This window comes from Dipteris shenzhenensis, chromosome 17 (genome assembly GCF_047967505.1).
Source record: "Dipteris shenzhenensis isolate YYH24624 ecotype China chromosome 17, Dip_SZ_1.0, whole genome shotgun sequence".
In the NCBI taxonomy this organism is placed as follows: domain Eukaryota; kingdom Viridiplantae; phylum Streptophyta; class Polypodiopsida; order Gleicheniales; family Dipteridaceae; genus Dipteris; species Dipteris shenzhenensis.
In genome coordinates, this window is record NC_141612.1 from 13,937,967 (window position 1) to 13,958,342 (window position 20,376).

A 20,376-nucleotide genomic window follows, 5' to 3' on the forward strand; every position below is an offset into this window, starting at 1 on the left:
GCGAGCAAGTCTTTCAAAAGAAATGACTTGAAAAGACATTTGGCAACAATACATAAGCAAAACAAATTTGTATATGTATAATAGTTTGGGGTCTTTTCGTTCGAAGGGGGGACATATTTTGAATAGGGGCCTTATAAGTTGCTTAAGCTTCCATCTGAACATGAGGTACCTACAAAAGATAAAGAACTGAATCACAACAATAGTAGTTGCTATAACTTATTTTTATGTAGTTTTCAAGGTTGAGATACACATTTAACTATTAGTAGGTCCTCTAAAAGCTCTTATCTTCATTTGTCCTAAAAGTAAGGAATGTTCAATGCCAGATTCTACGACTTCTTTAAGATCGACCTTTCAAGGGTGACCTTGAAGAGGGTGTTATTGCTTTGATTAATTTTGGTTGATAAAAATAGAGAAAGACAAGTACACATGATTTGATACAAAAGTCTTCTAGAAGAAACGTAATTGCATCGTGAAATCGTAGATTAGATAAACTAGTATTCTAGATTGGAGAAACTAGTATTCTAAAAGGAAAAGGAATTTATGATACCAAGGTTCATCTCTAGAAAGGTTCATCGTAGATTCTCCTACTTATTTTAATGTAACCTTTCAAGGTCAAGAATCAACCTTGAAAACAACGTATTGCTTCGATGTCTCCAACATGGCACATAAGGTAGTAAGGCCTTTATGTGTTGGTACTTTTGCTTCCCTAGGAGTCCCATGGTTGAGAAGCGTTCTTATAGAGCCCTCAGCTTTCCGATCACTTGCTAGCAAATTATGTGTAGGTACATTTTGTAATCATCTTTTCCACATGCAAAGGGACACGTGCTTCACAGCTTATCAATGCAAAAGATCTATATTTTCTTTTTTTCCAAAAGGCTCACTTGTGGTGAGTGACATGGCCTCAAATGGAATGGAAGTCTCTCTCTCTCTCTCTCTCTCTCTCTCTCTTTGTGTTTGTCTCTCTCCCCCCTTTACACACACACACACACATAGAGCTACTTTTTTCGTGCATACACACATACACTTTTTTCTTAGTCATGTACACATGCACTTGTGCAGAGACACACACACAAGTATGTATATTGCATGTATGACCATTCTTGCTCCTCCAATGAAATGCTCTATTATCACAAGTGTCGAGGGGATCGAAAGATGGCGAAAAGTGACGTGCAGGGCTACGTGTGTGCTGGTGTGGGAGGCAAAGAAACACATGGAGCGAGCCGACGACCGGTATGTCGATGGGCGGGGCGAGGGCACCTCGGTCACATGAGCGGTGAAGTCGCAATAGGGAACGAGAAAGGGGCTCACACGTGAGGGGGGGAGTGGCACGTGACTTTCTTCTCTACCACCCTCCCTCATCCTGTGTTTCTTCTTCTTCTTCTTCTTCTTCTGCTTCTCAAGCTTTTCACGTAATGCACAGGATCATCTTCTCCTCTTTGCCATCTTGATGCTCACTCACGCCTCAGTTTTTCCACTCCCATCGCTTCCCCACAATGCTCCTCTGAGCTTTCCTCTCTCCCTACAGCGACCATCCACCCCTCTTCCTCCATTTTTCTCCCCCCCAAATGCCTCCTTAGTTATTTTCCTGCATGGAGTCTCCCAGAGAAACCGCTGGCCCCCGCCCCCCTGGAGCTTCCAATATCCGGTCATCAGGGCACGCTTCTTCTTTTGGCACAATCTATAATCACTACCAGCAGCATCAATACCATTTTCATCATCGAGGAGGCGAAGCAGGAGGAGGAGGAGGTGGTGGTGGTGAAACAGAAAGCTTTGCATCCCGTAGTCCGTTGATGCCTGTTGTTCATGCCCCTGCTGCCACACGACCTAGCCCTCCTCAGACGCTCGCAATACCCGCCAACCCCAATTCTTCTTCTTCGCCCTACCTTCCCAATCCTCCGGTTTCTGCCGCTGCGCCCCATCAAATGTCTGTCAGCCAACAGAATCCTGAGATTGGTGTGACGATGGGCATGGGGGGGATACCTAGTTCAGAATCTCTCAAGAAAAAAAGAGGAAGACCCCGGAAGTACCTGACCGACGTGAACGGTTCGGCATTGGCATTAGCCCCGTTCTCGTCAAGCGTTGGCTCTCCTTCGGATAAGAAAGCACGCTCTTCTGGGAAGAAGGCGCAAATGAATGCCCTTGGTATGGCGTCATCCGTTGTCACGCCGATTGTCTTAAAATCGACACAAGTTTGCTACATTCGGAAACTGTGCCCAAGTGCTTATTGTCATTGTTGCGGAAAGAATTCAAGTGTTAAGTAATAAATCCGCTCTGTTTGCTTGAAAATTTTTTAGAGGCTGTTTGTAAATAGATCATTGTCTAGGTGGCTGTTAAGGAGTTCCTGTGTTGGCATGCCGTTTAGGTGCAGCCGGTCATGGTTTCACTCCACATGTTATAAAGATTGCTGCAGGAGAGGTACGTTATCTTTTGTGCTCGTGGGCTTAAGCACGCTTAGGGTGTTTATTGTTTAATTTTTCTATGAAATTGTGGCACTTTTGATGATGGTAATCAGCATATGCCGTGCAGGAAGACAGAGAGCTTTAATGTTGGGTTTTCAAAAGTGGGTTTTTTGGGGCCTGACCTCGCAAGGTTTGTGGCTGGAAGAAGACGAGCAGTGGATTCAACTACATTTCTTTTCGCAGAAATGCAGTAGCGTAGGCTAGAGTAATTAAATTGATGTTAACTTAAGTTTATAAAAATGAACAGTTAAGTTGATTGAACTTCAATGACATTATGACACAGTTTGAGCCAGCAACAACTTTCGAACTTTTGAAGCCCAAAGCAATGATGTGGGGTAAATTAATCAAAGACTTAGTAAAAATGAAAACGCTATCCGTGGAAATGATAATTTGTTCACTTCACCTCTCATAATCTCTCTATTGAAGAAAGGGACGAGAATGCTATGTTCTGAAACAACATTAAGATAGCCCTGAAGTGGGGCTTGTCAAACCTAGGATTGAGACATGGCTGATTGGGATGGGTTGTAGGCAGCTTGGATTTACTTGTCTTTGCTTATGACAGCTAGGATTGTCCAAGATATCATTATACATTAGGACTCTCCTAAGATTAGGATAGTCCCAGAGGGTTTGGTTGGTATCAGCTTTTGGTATCAGCTTTTGGAGGGGTAGGACAATTCCAACTCGTCTTTGTGAAGATCCACACTTTTCAAAAATGCAAATGTGTGCAATGCATGCAGAATTTGAATGCCGATTGGCCCTCCAATGGGGAAGAGCGCCCTCGTGAGAGTACTTGTTTCTTTTTCGACCTACATGCAAGGTGGGAGAGAGATGACGGATGAATGTAATGTGGTAGAAAGAATGCCACGTGAGATTCACAATGAAAGGGTGATACCCTTTCATTAATGTCCCTTGAGATCACTCAAGTTCCATCTTCCCATTTACACCTACCCTTATCCTATGACCCATGCATCTACCATTCAATGCACCTTAATGCACCCTTCCCTTCCTATTGCCCCTAGGACCTAGACACGTGTGTGCACATTTTTATTAATAGAATAAGTATCACATGTCCAAATTCGATGTCATTTGAAGCAGTGGCTCCAGCTCGACTAGTCCTATCTACTCAGATGATCCACTGCCATAACAAATCAGTCGGTGTCCATCATAAATGCAAGTTACACCATTGGCGTATAATATATAATAATGTTTTAATGTCCACTAATCACAGATTAGTGATTTCTCTTGTCATGACACTCCCTCCTGCTTGAATGGGCAGAAGTCCTCTTCTGGATCCTCTCTTGTCTCTTTCTCTTGCGTACGCTTCTCTTTTACTTCTGCATTTGCATCTCCTCTTCATAATCTGCAAATAATCTTTCCTGGTAGTACATGATCTCTTCTAAATTCGAACTTAAATCTCATCTTCAAGTTCTGGTTCCTCTTGATGCTGAATATTCAAAATGCAGAAGTACCACTGCAGTGCCTCTTCAGTATCTCTTCATGCTCAGAATCCTTTTATGAATACTTAGCTGCTGAAATCTCTTTAGAGTAACCTGCTCTATAAGCTTAAACACATGCTCAACAAATTGGTCAGTATTAAAACGATTCTCTCACCCAAATGTTTTTCATTGAACTAGGTAGACCTTGGCTATGGATGATTTTGCGATGGAGAGCTACTTAGTCTATAGAAACTATAGACCTTCAATCTCTTTTTCCAACTCTTCTATTTCAGCCCTATTTATCTTATTAGACGCTCTACACGGAGGAGAAAAATATTTATTCTCTGTCCATACTCTACAATGAATATGCCTATTCTCTATTCAGTTCACACATCCATACACCAGGGTTGGCTGAATGGATAGCATTTACTCTTGGTTCTATGTTCATCGTAGAGTCTTGGGATGAGGAGGTAGAAGCCTCACCCTCCTGCTTGGATGCTTTGCCTATCCCTTTTATAGAATTGGTTTTGACAGTTTTGGCTAATAGAGTAGGACATTTATGTCATGGATGCCTTGGCTTATGTTTCTTACATCCGAAACATTTTCCCTCCTGAATTAGCTTTTTCTTCTCATCGTCAGTCATGGAAGGAAATGGTATCCATCCAGGACGTGATTGGCTGTCAACATTTTGTACAATAGCTTTCTCATTTCCTTTGTTGAAGGGTTTACGCAGATTCAATTTCCTCTTGGCTATTTCAGCTAGCTTAATGAGGTCCTTAAGGGTGGTTGGGTTAAACATTTCAACCTCGTACCTTACTTTTGGGCTTAAGGCTGCTAAATACTTCTTTCTCCTATCTTCCTCACTCTTTTCGGGTAACTCTAGAGAGAGTTTTTAAAATCTGGCTGTAAAATTTGCATTACTCTCATTATCGAACTGCCTAAACCTCTCCCAATGAAAGGTTAGGTTCTCTTCATGCCTCGGTGGCATGAAAGTGGCTTTCAATTGCTCCACGAATTTAGCCCATTCATGAATAGTCTCTTTTCCTGTTTGTGACAAGGACTACCACATTAGAGCATCCTTCTGCAGATGCAATGTGGCAAGAGCAAGCTTCTCTTGCTCGGTCTTGTCTTGATGGGCAAAGTATAGCTCAAAATGACGAATTCAATTGAGAATTTTGTCAGCCTCCCTTGCCCCATCATATTTGGGGAACTCAATTCTCTCTCGCGGTTGGAATTTGGACCTCTTAGAAGGGGTACTCAACTCTTCATCCCCGAAGTTTAAAGTCCTCTTAGTCCCTAATCTTGTCATAATGGACTGCTCAATCATATTGCTAAGCTGGAAAATTAGCTTATCAACAGGAGTCTCCTCTCTTCCTCTTGCACTTGGATTATAATCCATGTGTACTGGGCTTTGAGTTGAAGGCGTGAACTCATCACCTTGTTCTTGGCTGGTCTCATTTCTTCTTTCATTACGAAAGGAGAACTCCCTATCAAGAGATTCTTGAAGGAGAGACTGCTGTAAATCTATTTGTGGGTTATCATACTCAAGATGTGTATAACTCTCACCTAATCCATCCTCTTCAAGAGGGGGTGAAGGTGTTCTTTCTCTCTCTCTCTGGGGTAATGGAGGAAAAGGAATAAGTTCATTGTTATATGTCCCTTCCCCTTCCATTCTTTCCTTTTAATAATACAAGAGAGAAAATATCTTGCTGTAATTAAAAAAAAAAGAGGTTTATTTTTCAGCAAAAGTCAAGTGTTGTAGAGTTGGTGGTATTTATCCGACTCCCGCTTCGTTTGTGTTGAGAAGACACTTAAAATGGCCTCCTTTCCCTGCTCTTTCAAGCGTTTCTTCTTGTATTTCTGCTGTAAACTGGTACGCTCCGTTTGGGCTACTTGTCTATTAATAAAAAAGTGCACACACGTGTCTAGGTCCTAGGGGCAATAGGAAGGGAAGGGTGCATTAAGGTGCATTGAATGGTAGATGCATGGGTCATAGGATAAGGGTAGGTGTAAATGGGAAGATGGAACTTGAGTGATCTCAAGGGACATTAATGAAAGGGTATCACCCTTTCATTATGAATCTCACCTGGCATTCTTTCTACCACATTGCATTCATCCGTCATCTCTCTCCCACCTTGCATGTAGGTCGAAAAAGAAACAAGTACTCTCACGAGGGCGCTCTTCCCCATTGGAGGGCCAATCGGCATTCAAATTCTGCATGCATTGCACACATTTGCATTTTCGAAAAGTGTGGATCTTCACATTTGGTATCAGAGCGGTGACCATCCATGAGCGGGACGAGAAGAGGGCGACGGTTGCGGACGACGGAAGTCGCAAGAGAAGTTGCGGAAGAGAATCACGACCGACCGATCTCCGAGGTTCTGAGACAAGGGATTTTTCTGAAATTTCTGGTCTTCAACGGTGAACGGGGTGTCCTCACGAGATGAATTCCCCCCCCCCCCCCCCCCCCCAAAAGTGAATGTACCCTTAAAATCCTTAAACCGTGAGGAAAAGGGATCCCCCGTTCTCCCCAACGGAAAGTCAGATCGGAACAAGATTTTAAGGGAGTGATCGACCCATCAAGTATCCCCTATAACAGTATCTTGTCCAAATTCGATGTCGTCTGAAGGAGTGGCTTCAGCTCGACTAGTCCTATCTACTCAGATGATCCACCGCCATAACAAATCGGTCGGTGTTCATCATAAATACAAATACATGTTACACCATTGGCGTATACTATATAATAATGTTTTAATGTCCACTAATCACAGATTAGTGATTTCTCTTGTCATGACAGTCTTGACCTAGATGTCACAAGCCTTAAGGACGACCACCTTGAGTGGATCGGATTGGCAATGCCATCCCCAGAAGTGGGCAGAATGTGATGTGACATGCCTATTATCTGGAATTTTGTTGTGACTATGAAAACTTAGCTAGACTTGCGTTCAGGGGTGGCTCGGTGTATCAAGTCTATGAGGTGACTCAACCTTGCTTCCCATACTCGGGCACCTACCAAGACTCGAGGCTGTGGTTGTTTGCAAATACTTGCAAAGTGAGCTGTTCCAGCTCAAAGATTTGACCCTCATGAGTTATGGTGTGCCTTCATGGATGTTGCAACAAGCACTGTGTTATGGCAAATGTTTTCAAACCATCCATGTCATTAAATGGTACAGTCCATAGTATTTTTTCTCGAACGTGGCTAGGCAGCTAGGCGAAGTCGAAACAGCTAGACACTTGAACTAGAAGTAGCTGCAAGACAGTTGAACGAGGGGTAAAGGGGAGGAGGTGAAAGTCACAATTGGTGAGGCATTATTTGTAAAGATCAGCTTTCAATGAATTAGTGTGACAGATGACGTAAGTGGGGATACAAAAGTAGCTAGTCCTGGGTAGGTCCTTACCTTTTGGTTGACTATCATGACATTAAAAGTGCCTTGCTCATTTTGCTTATAGGATGAGTTTGGGCCTTGTTCTATTTCAACTAGAAGATGATTTTCTGGCAATAGCATAAAATGTGAATTTCATTGGGAATTTCGTCAAGGTTTTGATAATGTGATAATGATTCCATTTGGGGATATGTTGCCCTCCTAGCTACCCTTTCAAAGCATTTTTATGATGGAGATTTAACCTAATTTAATTCTCTCTCTCTCTCTCTCTCTCTCTCTGCTTTTCTTCTTCTAGTTTTCCGGTTGTTGCTTCTAATTTCCCACTCGTTTCTTTCTTTTGCTTTCAAAGTTTTTGTTGTTCGGTTGTGATTTCAAAGTTTAGTAAGCATTGGGTTTTCTTGGATCTTTAAAAACCGAGATGGCAGCTTATCCTTGGGTACTGATGAGAACACAAGTGTAGCTTTGCCTACTAAGTTCTTTTTCTTCTTTTTTATTTTTCTCATTCACTGTTTTTTAATAAAATTTTACCCTTTGTTCTTTTGCTTGTTCTATAAAAAAATTTAATTTGTAAGATGGGATATATTTTAGTCGTATGAAGGTATACCCTTTCAAGCATTTTTACGAGAATCATTTATTTTGGGAGAAGCTAAGTTGAAATAGCCTTATCTTCACCAAGAGTTGTAGCTTGGATAAAGACAACGTGGCCTAGATTTTGATTAGACCTCTCCTTTTAAAATACCCTAGTGTTATGTGTTTCCATGATAATGTATTTTATTTTATCATCATTTATTTATTTTTCACATGCTGATCCACGTGTATCTCTATGGCTTTTTCTTTTACCCACCTCGTTCTGCTAGGATGTATGCATAGTAGTAAGCTGTCTCTTGATCCCATTCTTCTTACAATAAGCGTGAAAAGGTTTCGAAGTGAATCCTCCCCGTTTGTCAATGCGGAATATCTTCAATTCTTTTTCCTCAACCTTGGTTGAACATTTCAAAAGCTTATGATTTCTATGCCAAGTAGTATACCTAGATCATATGGCTAACATCATAATAAAGGTAATGAACTTGTGAACGACAAGGTTAACATCTTCCGGCATATGTGGGAGTGTACTAACTCTAGTGGAACTTTGGTCGTGAATATGCCTCCTTTGAGAAGGCTCTTAGTGTTGCGTGCCTTCCTTGTAAGTTTCGCAAATGCCTTAAGTGCTTGCTATTGGTGGAAGTCCATCCACCAATCCAACCTTTCGCATTTTTTGAAAAGTACTGCAGTTGACATGACCAAACCTTTCACGCCACAATCTTTGAAGTATCAATGCATTGATTTGGTACAAACCATTCTCTTCCAATCTTTTTGCTTGTTTCTCATTGGTCTCTCTTGACTTGACTAGGATCCCTAATTGTCGAATTCCACCTTCATGTTGTTTTCCTCATTTGACTAAATAGAGAGTAGGTCCCTATGGAGATCAAGTACATAAAGTACATTTGAGATTACCTTATTGACTTCGACTTTGTGGTGCCGAACAGAATACTCCCTATGCCCTTGATAGGACATGTGCGCTTATCTCCAATAGTAACTTTTGAGTCCGATGTGCAAGTTCCATGGCTTTGAATTGTCTCTTCTTGTTTGACATGTGCGGTGATATTCCTCTATCAATTTATCAAAGTTCTTCATCCTAAGTCATTGAATGTGTAGAGTGATACTCATGACTCAAATAACTCTCCAGTCGTTACATTTGCTAAATCAAACTTTGTATTTTCCTTGGGCTTGTCTTTCTTCTTCTTTTACGATCCGCTTTCTTTGTCTTGCAGTCCTTCGGGAGACGACTAAGCTTCTCCTAGTAGAAACATTTTTTCTTCTTCTTGTTTCTACCATCTTCAGACTTCTCACTTTTGGAATCATTTTTGGACTTATCCTTAGCGGGGTTGCCCTTGTCCTTTCCTTTTGTTAGAATGGCCTTGTTGCTATTATATTCATACGACTTTTCCTGGCTTCTTCCTACAGTAACAAGGCCCAAGCTGTTCAAGTGTAAGTGGCTTGGTCTGTGCTCCAATTGTCACGGTTATCAAAAAAGCTTTGAAACTCCTTGGAAGAACCAATATATATAGCTAATTGGCTTGAGTCCACCTTAGGACCAACTATTGCCATTTGATCTTTCAATACCTTCACTTTTGTGAGATGGGTGTGCCTAGTCCCCCTCCTTCTATCTCATCATGAAACAAATGATTTTGGAGGAATAACATTCTTGACGAATTGTGTGTCATGTGTGTATGTATATGTGTACGCACATACAACCTTTTTTTTCTGGGGGTGAAATATCTCTCTCTCTCTCTCTTTCATAACAGGACTAGACACACAGTCCTTCATAACCTCTTTTTTGTAGAAACGGTTGGTTGGCCCGTTTTGAGACCACCACCGTTATGCTCATTGTATTAGTTATCTTTAGTCTCATAGACCTTCACGGTCTCCCGAAGACTTTAATAAACTTTCTTTCTTTCTTTTCTTTCTCTCTCTCACACACACACACACACATTTTTTTTTGTGGACACACACACACACACACACACACACACACACACACACAGTGTGCATGTTTGACATACATATGTATATACATATCTTTTATACATATACGTGCATTACACACACACACTTTATATTACAAGGTAGCTATCCCAAAACTGGGAAGCTGAAAATGTACATCAAGAGAAAATCTCCGTGTAGGACAAATATACATCGTAGTCTATGTAGTGAGTTTGCAAACAATCAAAGAGTGATTGCTGCAAAGAACGACGAAAGAAAACAAAAGGAGAAAACATAGGATCACCAAAGACTCTGTGGTTTCTGTCTTTCTAGGGAGTCCAGAGTGCCAATTAGCGAACCCAAGTGAAGAAAAACTCAAAATCTGGTCGTCGAGGATATATCCCAAAAAGCCAGAAAAGCTTCCCGAAAGAAGCCTGAGGAAATCTCCATCGCAATCTTTGCCGAAGGATGCCCAAGAAGTCACGTGTCTTGGGGAAGTGCCAAAAAATATGAGAGACAGGCTCCCTCGGAGTCAAATATCGACGACAAATAGCCGGAGCAATACGTCTGCATGATAAAAGTTGTCTAGACGGAAGAACCCCCAACAGAACACACCATAAAAAGACCTGTTGTTCAAAGAGGGACCTCGGAGTTCCAAATGTGTTTCAATCTTTTCCGCCACCATTTGATTGGACGATGCAAACCCCAAATTTGATTAGCTCTATCCGGTGCCCAAGGTGGAGATAGTAGAACTTTATATAAAGATGACGCTGTAATATGAGACAGCTTCAAAGGACGAATGGACGAGTATGCTAGAAGAAGAGTCCAATCCTGAAGCTTGTCTTGAAGTTCTGAAGGTGGTACTGGCTGAAAAGGCTGAAGCATCCGAGTAATGGGTTGCCATACATGATGATAATGCATTCCTAAAGCATATTTTTCAGCAGCCAAAGGAAAGGATAGAAGAGTGCCATCATCATGAATGACATATGCCATAGAGAAGATCCCTTTTGAATTAAGAATTGCTCTCAGCTCTCAAAGAGTTACCTTGCAAAGAGTCACGGCTATGTCAAGCCAAATGTGAGAGAATATGTTTCCAATCCAAAAACATTTGAGAAACGAGAGGGCAACGTTTGACGTTGCCTTCAATACTGCCCACACACACACGTGCGTGCGTGCACACATACACACATATGTATACAGAAATATGTATTACACACATTATTTGTACACGTATATGTATATATAGATACGCACATGTACAGACAAATACATTTACATATTTACATAAACATGTACATATGTCTTACACACGTATAAATATACATATACATGTATATGCATACATACTCATATATTTATTTATGTTTACATATATGTATATACACATATATTTTGTGTGCGTGTGTATTTACATATTTTTGTGCGTGTATATGCATATATGTATATATTTTTGTGTATATTTACATATATGTATATATTACACATAGGGACTTTGAAATGATGCCAGCTTTCCATGTAGCATTACTTGTCTCTTCTTAGCATCTGCATAGCAGATATGACTTTTTGCCTGGCTATGGTCAATGCGGATATAAATGCTGATGTGACAAAGGTATGTGCTTCATATAAAGCTGCCTTTACAAACCACCATAGGCAGAAGATTATAGCTTGTTGAGGGCTTCATTTATTTTATATAATTGCCTTAGTAACTCCCGGTTGAGTTTGATTAGGTTTTTGGGATAGTTTTACGTTTAACTTAGAACATGGTAATAAGTGCATTTTTAAACATTTGGTGGTGTATTATGCTGGAATTTGGTAATTTGCTAAATGCATAGTTAATACAAGCTATAAAGCTCATTCTAAATCTTTTCTGCAGGACGTTTTAATGAAAATAACATCATTTCTACAGCATGATTCTTGGGGAATGTGTATCTTGTCTGCAATTGGTGCAATATCCAATGTGACCCTGCGTCTGCCTGCTACATCTGCAGGCATAGTTACATATGAGGTAAATGCACTCATTGTTTTTGCAGGGTCTCTGAGTTTTTACATGGAGCATCCTTGAATTAATGCTCTCACATGCAGTTGCTCATGTCTAGCCAGTCATGTACCTGCTTATACATAAACAAAGGGCACCCAATCTTGATACTTACAGTTCCACAAATTTGAAATTTCGAGTTACAAACATATTTTTTTAAAATAACATTGTAGGTAGATAGATGTGGATATTACAAAAATTTTAAGTGCTTAATATTAATTTATGCAGGGACGCTTTGACATTCTCTCTCTATCAGGCTCATTCCCACCTGCTGAAAGTGGAAGTTCTCATAGAAGAACGGGAGGTTTGAGTGTGTCATTGGCAGGGCCAGATGGGCGAGTTATTGGAGGTGGAGTGGCAGGCCTTCTCATGGCAGCCAGTACTGTTCAAGTGAGTATTTGATAAATCCATGCTATTACCTGCAAGGTTGTGATTATTTAACCTGAGCTTATGTGCTTGCATTGTTGAAGGTATTTAGTCTGCGTGCCTGGCTGATCAAATACTTTTTGGTGCATGCTTTATTCGTGTCCTTACAACTATGGTTCCTCTATTACAGATGGTGGTAGGTACCTTTCTCCCTGAAAGTCGCAAAAATCAGGGACGAACAGGCAGTGGCACTGTTACTCATGGTATTCAAGCTGCTGAAGGAACAACTGGCTCTCATATGTTTGTATCTGTGCCCCAATCATCCACGCAGGATCAGAGTTCTAGAGGTGCTGGGGATGAATCTGCACAGAATCGTCATCTACCGCATTCCATGCCTTTCCAATCGATGGATTGGAGAGGGAGTCATGCCAGCACTCAAAGTAGAGGGGATACACATACTACGTCATCTCCAGGTCAGTGATAAACGTTTAGACCTTTTTACTTGCACACAAGTTAGCTGGGTAGGTAGGAATTGTTGGGGGACAAATCTTCATGCCCGACATGTGGCTGCAGCCTGTTATCAAGTCACCTGCTGGCAGTACAAATTGCTGTTTTGCCATGCCAGCAGGCTGCCGAGGCTGCCATATCAGCAGCTGTAGTGTCTACATGGGCCGTGAGCCACATGTGAGCATTAATGCCTAAATCGAAGAATTGGTGCTGCAAATAGCCGCACAAATACAAAAGAATGCCTGCTGGGGGTTGCCCCAAATGCTGCCACCCAATTATGGAGTACGGCTGGACCATGTGAGCATTAATGCCTGAAGCGAACAATCGGTGCTCCATATGTCCGCACAAATGCAAAAGAATTCCTGCTTGCCCCAAATTCTGCCACCCAATTAAGGAGTACGGCTGCACTATTTTTTATATTGATTGCCACCATATGCTTTGTCGAGTACTGAACTGAAAATTACAGCAAGAATGCACATACCAGGCACAGCTCTCTGTATTGATAGTACTGAATTTTGAAGTATCTCAAGATGCATGCCCCTTAAAAATTTATTGATTAGAAGAGGGCCACGGCTTGGCTGAATGGAATGAGAGAGAGAGGAGAGAGTCGAGCAGATGGGGTGATGGGAGTTCAGCCAGAGGAGGTGATGGGATGGGCTGAGGGCAAGGAGGGTGATGGATTGGGCTGAGTGGGCAGGTCTGAGTGGAAGGGATGCCTGAACACTCTTACCCCTTTCAAGGGATGAAGAGTGAAGAGTGAATGTGATGGAGAGTGGAGGTGAGGCAAGATGTTATCCTTGGAAAGGAATAGCTTTATCGCTTGGGCACACTTTACAAAGTAGCTATCTTAATAAATGTATCATGTTTGAAAGAGTTAGGAGGGTCTTCTAATTTAAGGGAAACAGATGCCAAATTGTCCCCTTGGAAGAATTTTGCAATGAGATGAATGCAAGGTATCTCTTCGGGATTTTGTTTCTTAAGCTATTAAAGAGAAATGGCTTTTTAATGTTTTGTCTAAAAGCATGAAGTTTTCCTTAATGAGTTATTGGTTGAAGTTTCCTTGTGTTGTACTTGATGGGTTGCCTTTTGAGCGAGATGCAAATCATTGTATACATATTTCTCTTTTGTAGAGCCTCTTATAGGCTTAGTAAAATTGAAGACAAGGAGGTGAAAAGACAATTAGTTGAATATCTTTGAAAACCCAATAATTCTCCATGGCCTTAACTAGTCTAAATGGTGAAGCAAAGAGATAGTACTATGCTCGTATGGATACATTGAATGAAATTGCAATAAAGAATAATTATCTAATGCCTTGCATTGATGAGCTCTTCAATTGATTGCAAGGAGCAAAATGTCTTGCTAAGATGGACTTAAGGTTAGGATATCAACAATTTTGTATTAGTACAGAGCATGTGCCCACAACAACCTTTAGAACACGGTATGGGCTTATGAGTTCAAAATAATGCCATTTGGTTTGACCAATGCTGCACCTACATTCATGACACTTAGAAAGAATTTAGAGAAACAAGAAAAGAGAACAAGGCACAAAATAGACAAATTTTTTTTGGTTAAGTAGAAAGTTAGACTAGAAGAGAAATCAACATGGAGAAGGTGAGCGATGTCCAAAAGAGGTTCTCAGTTTTGTTTCCAGAATGTAACTTGTCTAAAGAGGAAGGGAATATCATGTCAATTCTAGTACCAAGATAATACCGAGACCATAGGTATGCTTTACAATAAGGAGAAGGTTTGATTAGCTTGGTAGAGACTTGTTAACAAATACCAAGTCTTGAGCGACCATTAAGGTATTGCCAAACTCTTTGTGCTTCCAATACTTGGTCTTCCTCAAGCTTGGCGAGACAAGGCTCAAGCTGGAACTTGGATTTGACCATTTTATTCAATCTCTCCTTGAGCTTGGTCAAGCCATCCTCCCTATGCTTCTATAGCCACTTCTTCTCTCCTCCCTTCCAAAACTTCTGAAGCTGCTTTCATTCTTGTTGATTATGCTTGAACGCTACTAGGCAGGGTGTGGCCTCATAATTTACTTGTTTGCACATTCTTTTGAAGCAGGGTGAGGAGGTCCGCCTCCTTAATGTCATTGTCTGTCTTCACTGTCCTGGTTTGATCCTATCACTCGATTAAAATTGTAAGGTCATAGAGTGCCTATGAAGGCTTAGAGAAAGAGACCAGTTTGGTGTGTGTGAGTAAGGATGACTATACTTGTTATGTGCTAATTTGTTAGGCAAATATGTGAGAGGAGTTCCTAAATCAGAATTACCCTCTATATCTGCTGCCAACTGCAGAAGAATGACTATGATTGTTATCGCCCCCTACACTTATAGATGCTGCATGTTGTGTTCATACTGCAAGCAGCCTGTTTTCATTTGCTTCTCATTGCGCAGGGCATTTTTCCGGTTTGTGTCTACCTTGTCACACGGAAGGCTATACATGGTTTTTTGTGGCAGCTGCCCAAATATTTAACAGTTTAGCAATTGTGGTCTCCACAACCATTTTGATGGGTGTCCCATTTTTGTCGTCAACTATGGTTCCAACTTTTTATGAGCAAGTTGGTCCCATTTTATCACAAGGACCTGCTTGTATGCTAGCATAGATCTGGGTGCGAGTAGATTGCCTGTTCTCAGCTCAAGCAGTGTAAGCCTTTGTCAATTAATCTGTTTGCATTGTGGCGACGACAGTGACAAAGGTGTACCTTGGTAAAATCAGACCTCACTGAGTATTTGCGCCCCATGGATGAGGTGCTATCGGACACGCAACCTTGTGCTTTGACATGCCTCTCCAACATTGGGCAAGTCTGTGTGAATGATGCTACCTGAAGCTAGAGAATGGTCCTGTGATGGCAAAGAATGCTTGGCTCTTTGAAATATCCATCGCATTGCTATGTGATTTTTGACACCACCAACTCACATGTAGCAACAGGATTTGGCATCACAAGAAAAGTGGTGGCAACAACAGTGATCCAGCATAGCGATCCCTTTGTGGCAATTTGAGGGCTGCCTAAAGTAGTGTTATCTCACCTTGGTACTCATGTGACCTTTTCGTTGGCTTGTGCCAGCAATGAACAGTATCTGCAGTGGTACAGTCAGCGCAGCAATCATGGCGAAGCTGCTATCCATTACCTTTAACATCTGCAATCGAGTCTTGAGCTGCAAGCAATCCTCGAACCCATTTGATATTGTGATCTTGTTTTGCAGTTTCTATCCAATGGATCAAAACTGGTCGGGATTATCACAAGGTGCAACATCTACGATTACAAGTATTGCTTGTCTTGGGGCGAGTATGGGCAGAGTATATCAAGTACTTCGCATGTCACTTGATTGATCCAATGGATCATTGCCACAGTCACAAGGTGCAGAAGTGTGCGCGAGGTATGTGACTTGCACAAGAATATGACGTCTGATCATCAATTGCTAAATAGAGTGCCAAAACAATGACAATTGCGATTTTGCACATGGAATTCAATGAAAGAAAGATATATAGCCAATGATGAATGCTGAATAGACCAGAGCTGCTTTGAGAGACTTGACGTAAGTTTGATCAGGAGGAGTCAATACCTACTTATGGAGAAATCGCAACCTTATTGGTGCCTTGTTACTTGAGAAGAATCCAGTGTAAGAAATCCTAGATTTACTATATTTAGAAATGTGCTAAGGAACAGAGAGGAGACTGAGATAGCAGAGAACAAGGAATAATTGTATCTCGAATCGTCTCCCAAACATTTTCATTCGTCCATTGCTCATTCCCATCACTGGTGATAGTGAAGGAATAGCTAGGACCATCATGGGGGGCAAGGACGGACACCTTACCCTCCGCCCCCTTTCGGAGGAAGAAGATACTGATGTCTAGGTATGCAGGGAAGGAGCCAATACCAGCTGCATCCAAGTAATCCCAAGGTCCTGCTCGGTAAAACTCCAAGGGTGGAGCTCGAGGCGCTGCCCTTGGGCGGGGGGACGAGGATGAGGAGTCAGAACCAGAAAGAGGAGTGCTGGCTGCCGAAAGAGCTAGAGTGGTGCTGGTCGTCTGCGGGGAAGGGCCTCTCCCCTCCACTGAGCCAGGGGGGTAGGCGCGGAGGAGGTCTGTGCTGGCTTCGAGGCCGCAGGCGGATGGGGGGGTTCCCTCGTGATCATGCTTGGGGGAGGGGGGGGGCTGCAACCGGAGGTGCTTGGGGGGGGGCACCCGAAGGGGGGGGAGGTGGGGGAGCTGAGGAGGACGGGGGAGGGGGGGGGGCGGGGTGAAGGATGAGGGGAGGGCTGGCTGATCTTCTCCTTCCCTTTCTCCTTCCCCTTACCGGGGTGTTGCTGACTGGTGACCACATGGGTCTCTTGCTGTAGAGGGGAAGGCTTTTTTGGGGCTGTTTTGTTTCCTTTCCGTTCTCTTTTGACCTCAGTCCAGCCTTCCCTTCGGGAGGGGGTGTCGATGCCTGGTGGGGGGGGTGCCCTGCATGGGCCAGCCAAAGTGTGTCCCGAGGTCTTTGATGATCGGGCGAAGCTCTGTTGCGAGGCCTGGGAAGATGAGGGTAACTGGATGGCGGGGAATGCGGAAGCGGGTATCGAAGTCCGCTACACTGAAACCCCTATACCATGGGACCATAAGGATGATCTTCCCACCCACGGAAGTAGGGGACCGTTTGACCATATCGCTCGCAGCCTGTGCTGAGGAGAGCTTGAGCCAGAAGATACCACGTCCCATGAGTGCGACCTCCTCAATGTGGCTGTCCTCAAGGTAGAGGGTGGACTGCAACCAGTCCCTGATGTCTCGTGAAGAGGCGTATCCAATGACTCTCCCATAAACGGATGTCTGGGAGAAGTTAGTGGCGGCCTACTTCACCAAGGAGACTTGATGCTCTGTCAGTGTAATGCGGTAGGCTGATGGAGGGGGGGGTCCGTCTGGGCCACCGGTTCCGGACACATGGCCGCCATACCGCACCGACAAACTGCGAAAGCTCCGAGGGCGGGGGAAAGGAAAAGGTAGAGGCAAGGGAGGGGGAAGTGGGCCGGAGGCGGGGGAGTAAGGATTTATAAAAAAAAAAAAACGGGGGGGAGGAGAGGAGGTGGAGTGGGAGAGCGAGTGGCTAGGGGGGAAGGAAGGAGGAGGGAGGGGGGGGGGGGTAGCGCAGCGCAGGGCGGGGAAGGGAGGGAGAAGAGGTGAGGGGGGTAGGGCAGCGCCGCACGAGGGGGGGGGTGGGGGAGAGGGAGCGGAGGGAGGGAAAAGGGGAAGGGGGGGGGGCTTGGCAGCGTTGCGCAGCGGCGGGGGGGAGGGAAGAACGGGGGGGTGAGTGCGCAACGCGAGGAGGGGGAAGCGAGTAGAGAGTAGAGGGGCGGAGAGGAAGGAGAGGGGGGGGCGGATGGCGGGCGTAGAAGGAGAGGAGCGGAGGGGAAGGCTGCTGTGCGCTGGGGGGGTGGCGACGAGAGAGGCTGAGGAGGGGAGAGGGGGTCGCGCAACGCGAGGGGGGGTAGACGGGAGCGGGGAGGGGGGAGCGTTCGCAGGAGCTAGCCACTAAAGCTAGGGGCCCTCAAACTGAGGCCCACCTCTTGAAAAAGAGTGTGTGGTATCCCGGCAATGGAACCAATGAAACCGGCCTCTAATCACTCAGAGGGCAGTGGAACTAAACCCTTAATCACTTCAGCACTTATTTACAGCTCACAAAGCATATATCACAACATTTAACCATTGCATGATCACCATTTGGCATTTACCCATTTGTTCACAAACAAAACCACTGAAAAAGGGATGGAGGCTAGAATGCCCCTGCTCAACAAACATAGACAAGTGCACCCGATTGGCCCCAAACACCGTGGCGTCCCTTTCGGTATTTCTTTATATTTCACAGTGAAATGATTACAAGTTGCATCTGGGAGACCTTCCCTACAACTGAGCACGCAGCCTCAATTCACTAAGCCTTCGCAAGGCTTTCAAGCATAGAACACCATCACATAAGTGCACTTAACCCATAGGCTCAACCCAAAGGCATTCTCTTTTTCGAGTGCAATTCCATTGGCTGTCTAGATGCAATCACACTGCACCCCAGCACTCTCTTTGAGTGGTTTCCAAATGGCATTCACAAAGCTTTTCAAAGCTCCAAAATAAAATCAGCAAAGTACCCAACCAAAGAATGACTCATGTAGCACTGCCTGGGCACATGTGAGCCAAGAAAGAGGCGGCACACGAGGCCAACCAATAGCTTATGGCAAAAAGAAATTGCAACAGCAAAATCACAACTCACCAAGCCCTGAAAACTCGAACCAAGTCCTCAATCGCCAAGAGGACATAATGCCCAATTGCATTCTCAGCCAAAGAGGAGTGCAAAGGCATGAAGAAAGAGCATTTACAAGAGCCGACCAGCAAGAATTCCACTGAAAAATGCGAAAAGAAGCACTTCTGTCGCGAAGAAACGGGAGTTCTTGGGCTCAAAAGAAGCGTGCTTCAGAGAGGAGTGCATTGAGAAGATTTAGCTAGGAAACATCATTCCTATCTCTGTGTATGATCAGTAAAGCTGATTGCTTGAACATACTAAATTTAGAAGCACCACAATTGTGATTGAGACTCTAGATACTCTTAAATATAGAGGTGCTGAAGAGCGTGAGTGCTGTATTTCTCTCATCAAGTTCAGCAGTCTTTCGTAAAGTCTCCATACAACGCTGAGTTTTTTCTACAAGCTATGCATGTTGATTACGCCTTTTCCATTTTTTATAGGGATCTATGTACAGAGTTCACTTAGTGGTGTTGTTCTTGAGAAGCTTTCCAAGTATCTGTCGAGGTATTAGTATCATAGTGTGTCCAGAATGACATTAATTTTCTTGGTGTGCAGACTACATGTGACAGTAAAAAAACAGGTGATATGAGAATTGTCTATGGACAATGAGAAGGCAGGAGATGATTGAGCTCAAAAGTGAGTCCAGACTCCCATTACTTCACTAAGTGCTTTACATTTCCAGTTGTGTGCTATAATGATAAGCCTCGATGCCATTTTTCTTCATGCATTGGAATTTAATATATGGTGTCCAATACATGATGTTCTCTCCTACTCTTTCCCAATGCTCGATTATTTAACTGATGTGCTCCGCAAATCATTAGCGGTGTGTTACTTTTCTTCAGTGAGGTACAGTTTCAGAACAAAAGCTATGGGTTGTTATTTGTTATCTTTCCAATTCCATAGATATGCAGTTTTCTTAAACCAATAATGTCAGGGTTAAATAATAACTGCAGTCAGTGCCTCAACATCTTAGTTGATGAAGGTGTTAAGTTATTTGGGAAGTTGAAGTTTGAACACTGGCCCTTAGACCTGTTGTCCCCCTAAAAAACAAAAGAAAGGAGGAGTTTTGATTTGGGTGGTTTTGTTTTCTGTGATGCTCATGTTGATGAAAGCAGAGAAAGCTTGTATCTACTTGACAGTCTACATTTTGCAGTGAGATTAATAATGTTAACAGGTATATGTGGCCTTAGTTCGAGCAAAATGACCTTCTACTGTTTAACTTGTGTATCCTGAAGTATTTTAAGCACTGTGTGGGTCCGACCAGGCTGCCATTGGGAGTCTTGTGCCTCTGACCATGTCCAAAATTTCCTGTTGTCATACCTTCTCTTCAAAAATTTCAATGGTTCATATTAAGCACCTTTGGTGCATAGCACAATTGCATAATCATCTATGGGCAATA

The 20,376-nt window shown here is 43.2% G+C and overlaps 1 protein-coding gene across 4 annotated transcripts; it reads left to right on the forward strand.

The window, feature by feature from the left end:
• The first annotated feature begins 1,362 nt into the window (after positions 1-1,362).
• LOC147891717 (AT-hook motif nuclear-localized protein 10-like) lies at positions 1,363-20,047 on the forward strand. 4 transcript variants are annotated; one of them, XM_087388654.1, is made up of 6 exons: positions 1,368-2,142; positions 2,369-2,415; positions 11,675-11,806; positions 12,065-12,226; positions 12,393-12,675; positions 15,403-15,680. In XM_087388654.1, the coding sequence occupies exons 1-6, from the start codon at positions 1,590-1,592 to the stop codon at positions 15,438-15,440; spliced, it is 1,215 nt and encodes a 404-aa protein (XP_087244780.1). In that variant the 5' UTR covers positions 1,368-1,589; the 3' UTR covers positions 15,441-15,680. The 4 variants fall into 4 exon arrangements, with proteins under 4 accessions (XP_087244782.1, XP_087244780.1, XP_087244779.1 ...); XM_087388653.1 differs by having other exon boundaries at positions 1,370-2,142; positions 2,363-2,415; positions 15,403-15,678; XM_087388655.1 differs by lacking the exon at positions 15,403-15,680 and adding an exon at positions 19,533-20,047 and having other exon boundaries at positions 1,372-2,142; positions 2,363-2,415.
• The last annotated feature ends 329 nt before the right edge of the window (positions 20,048-20,376 follow it).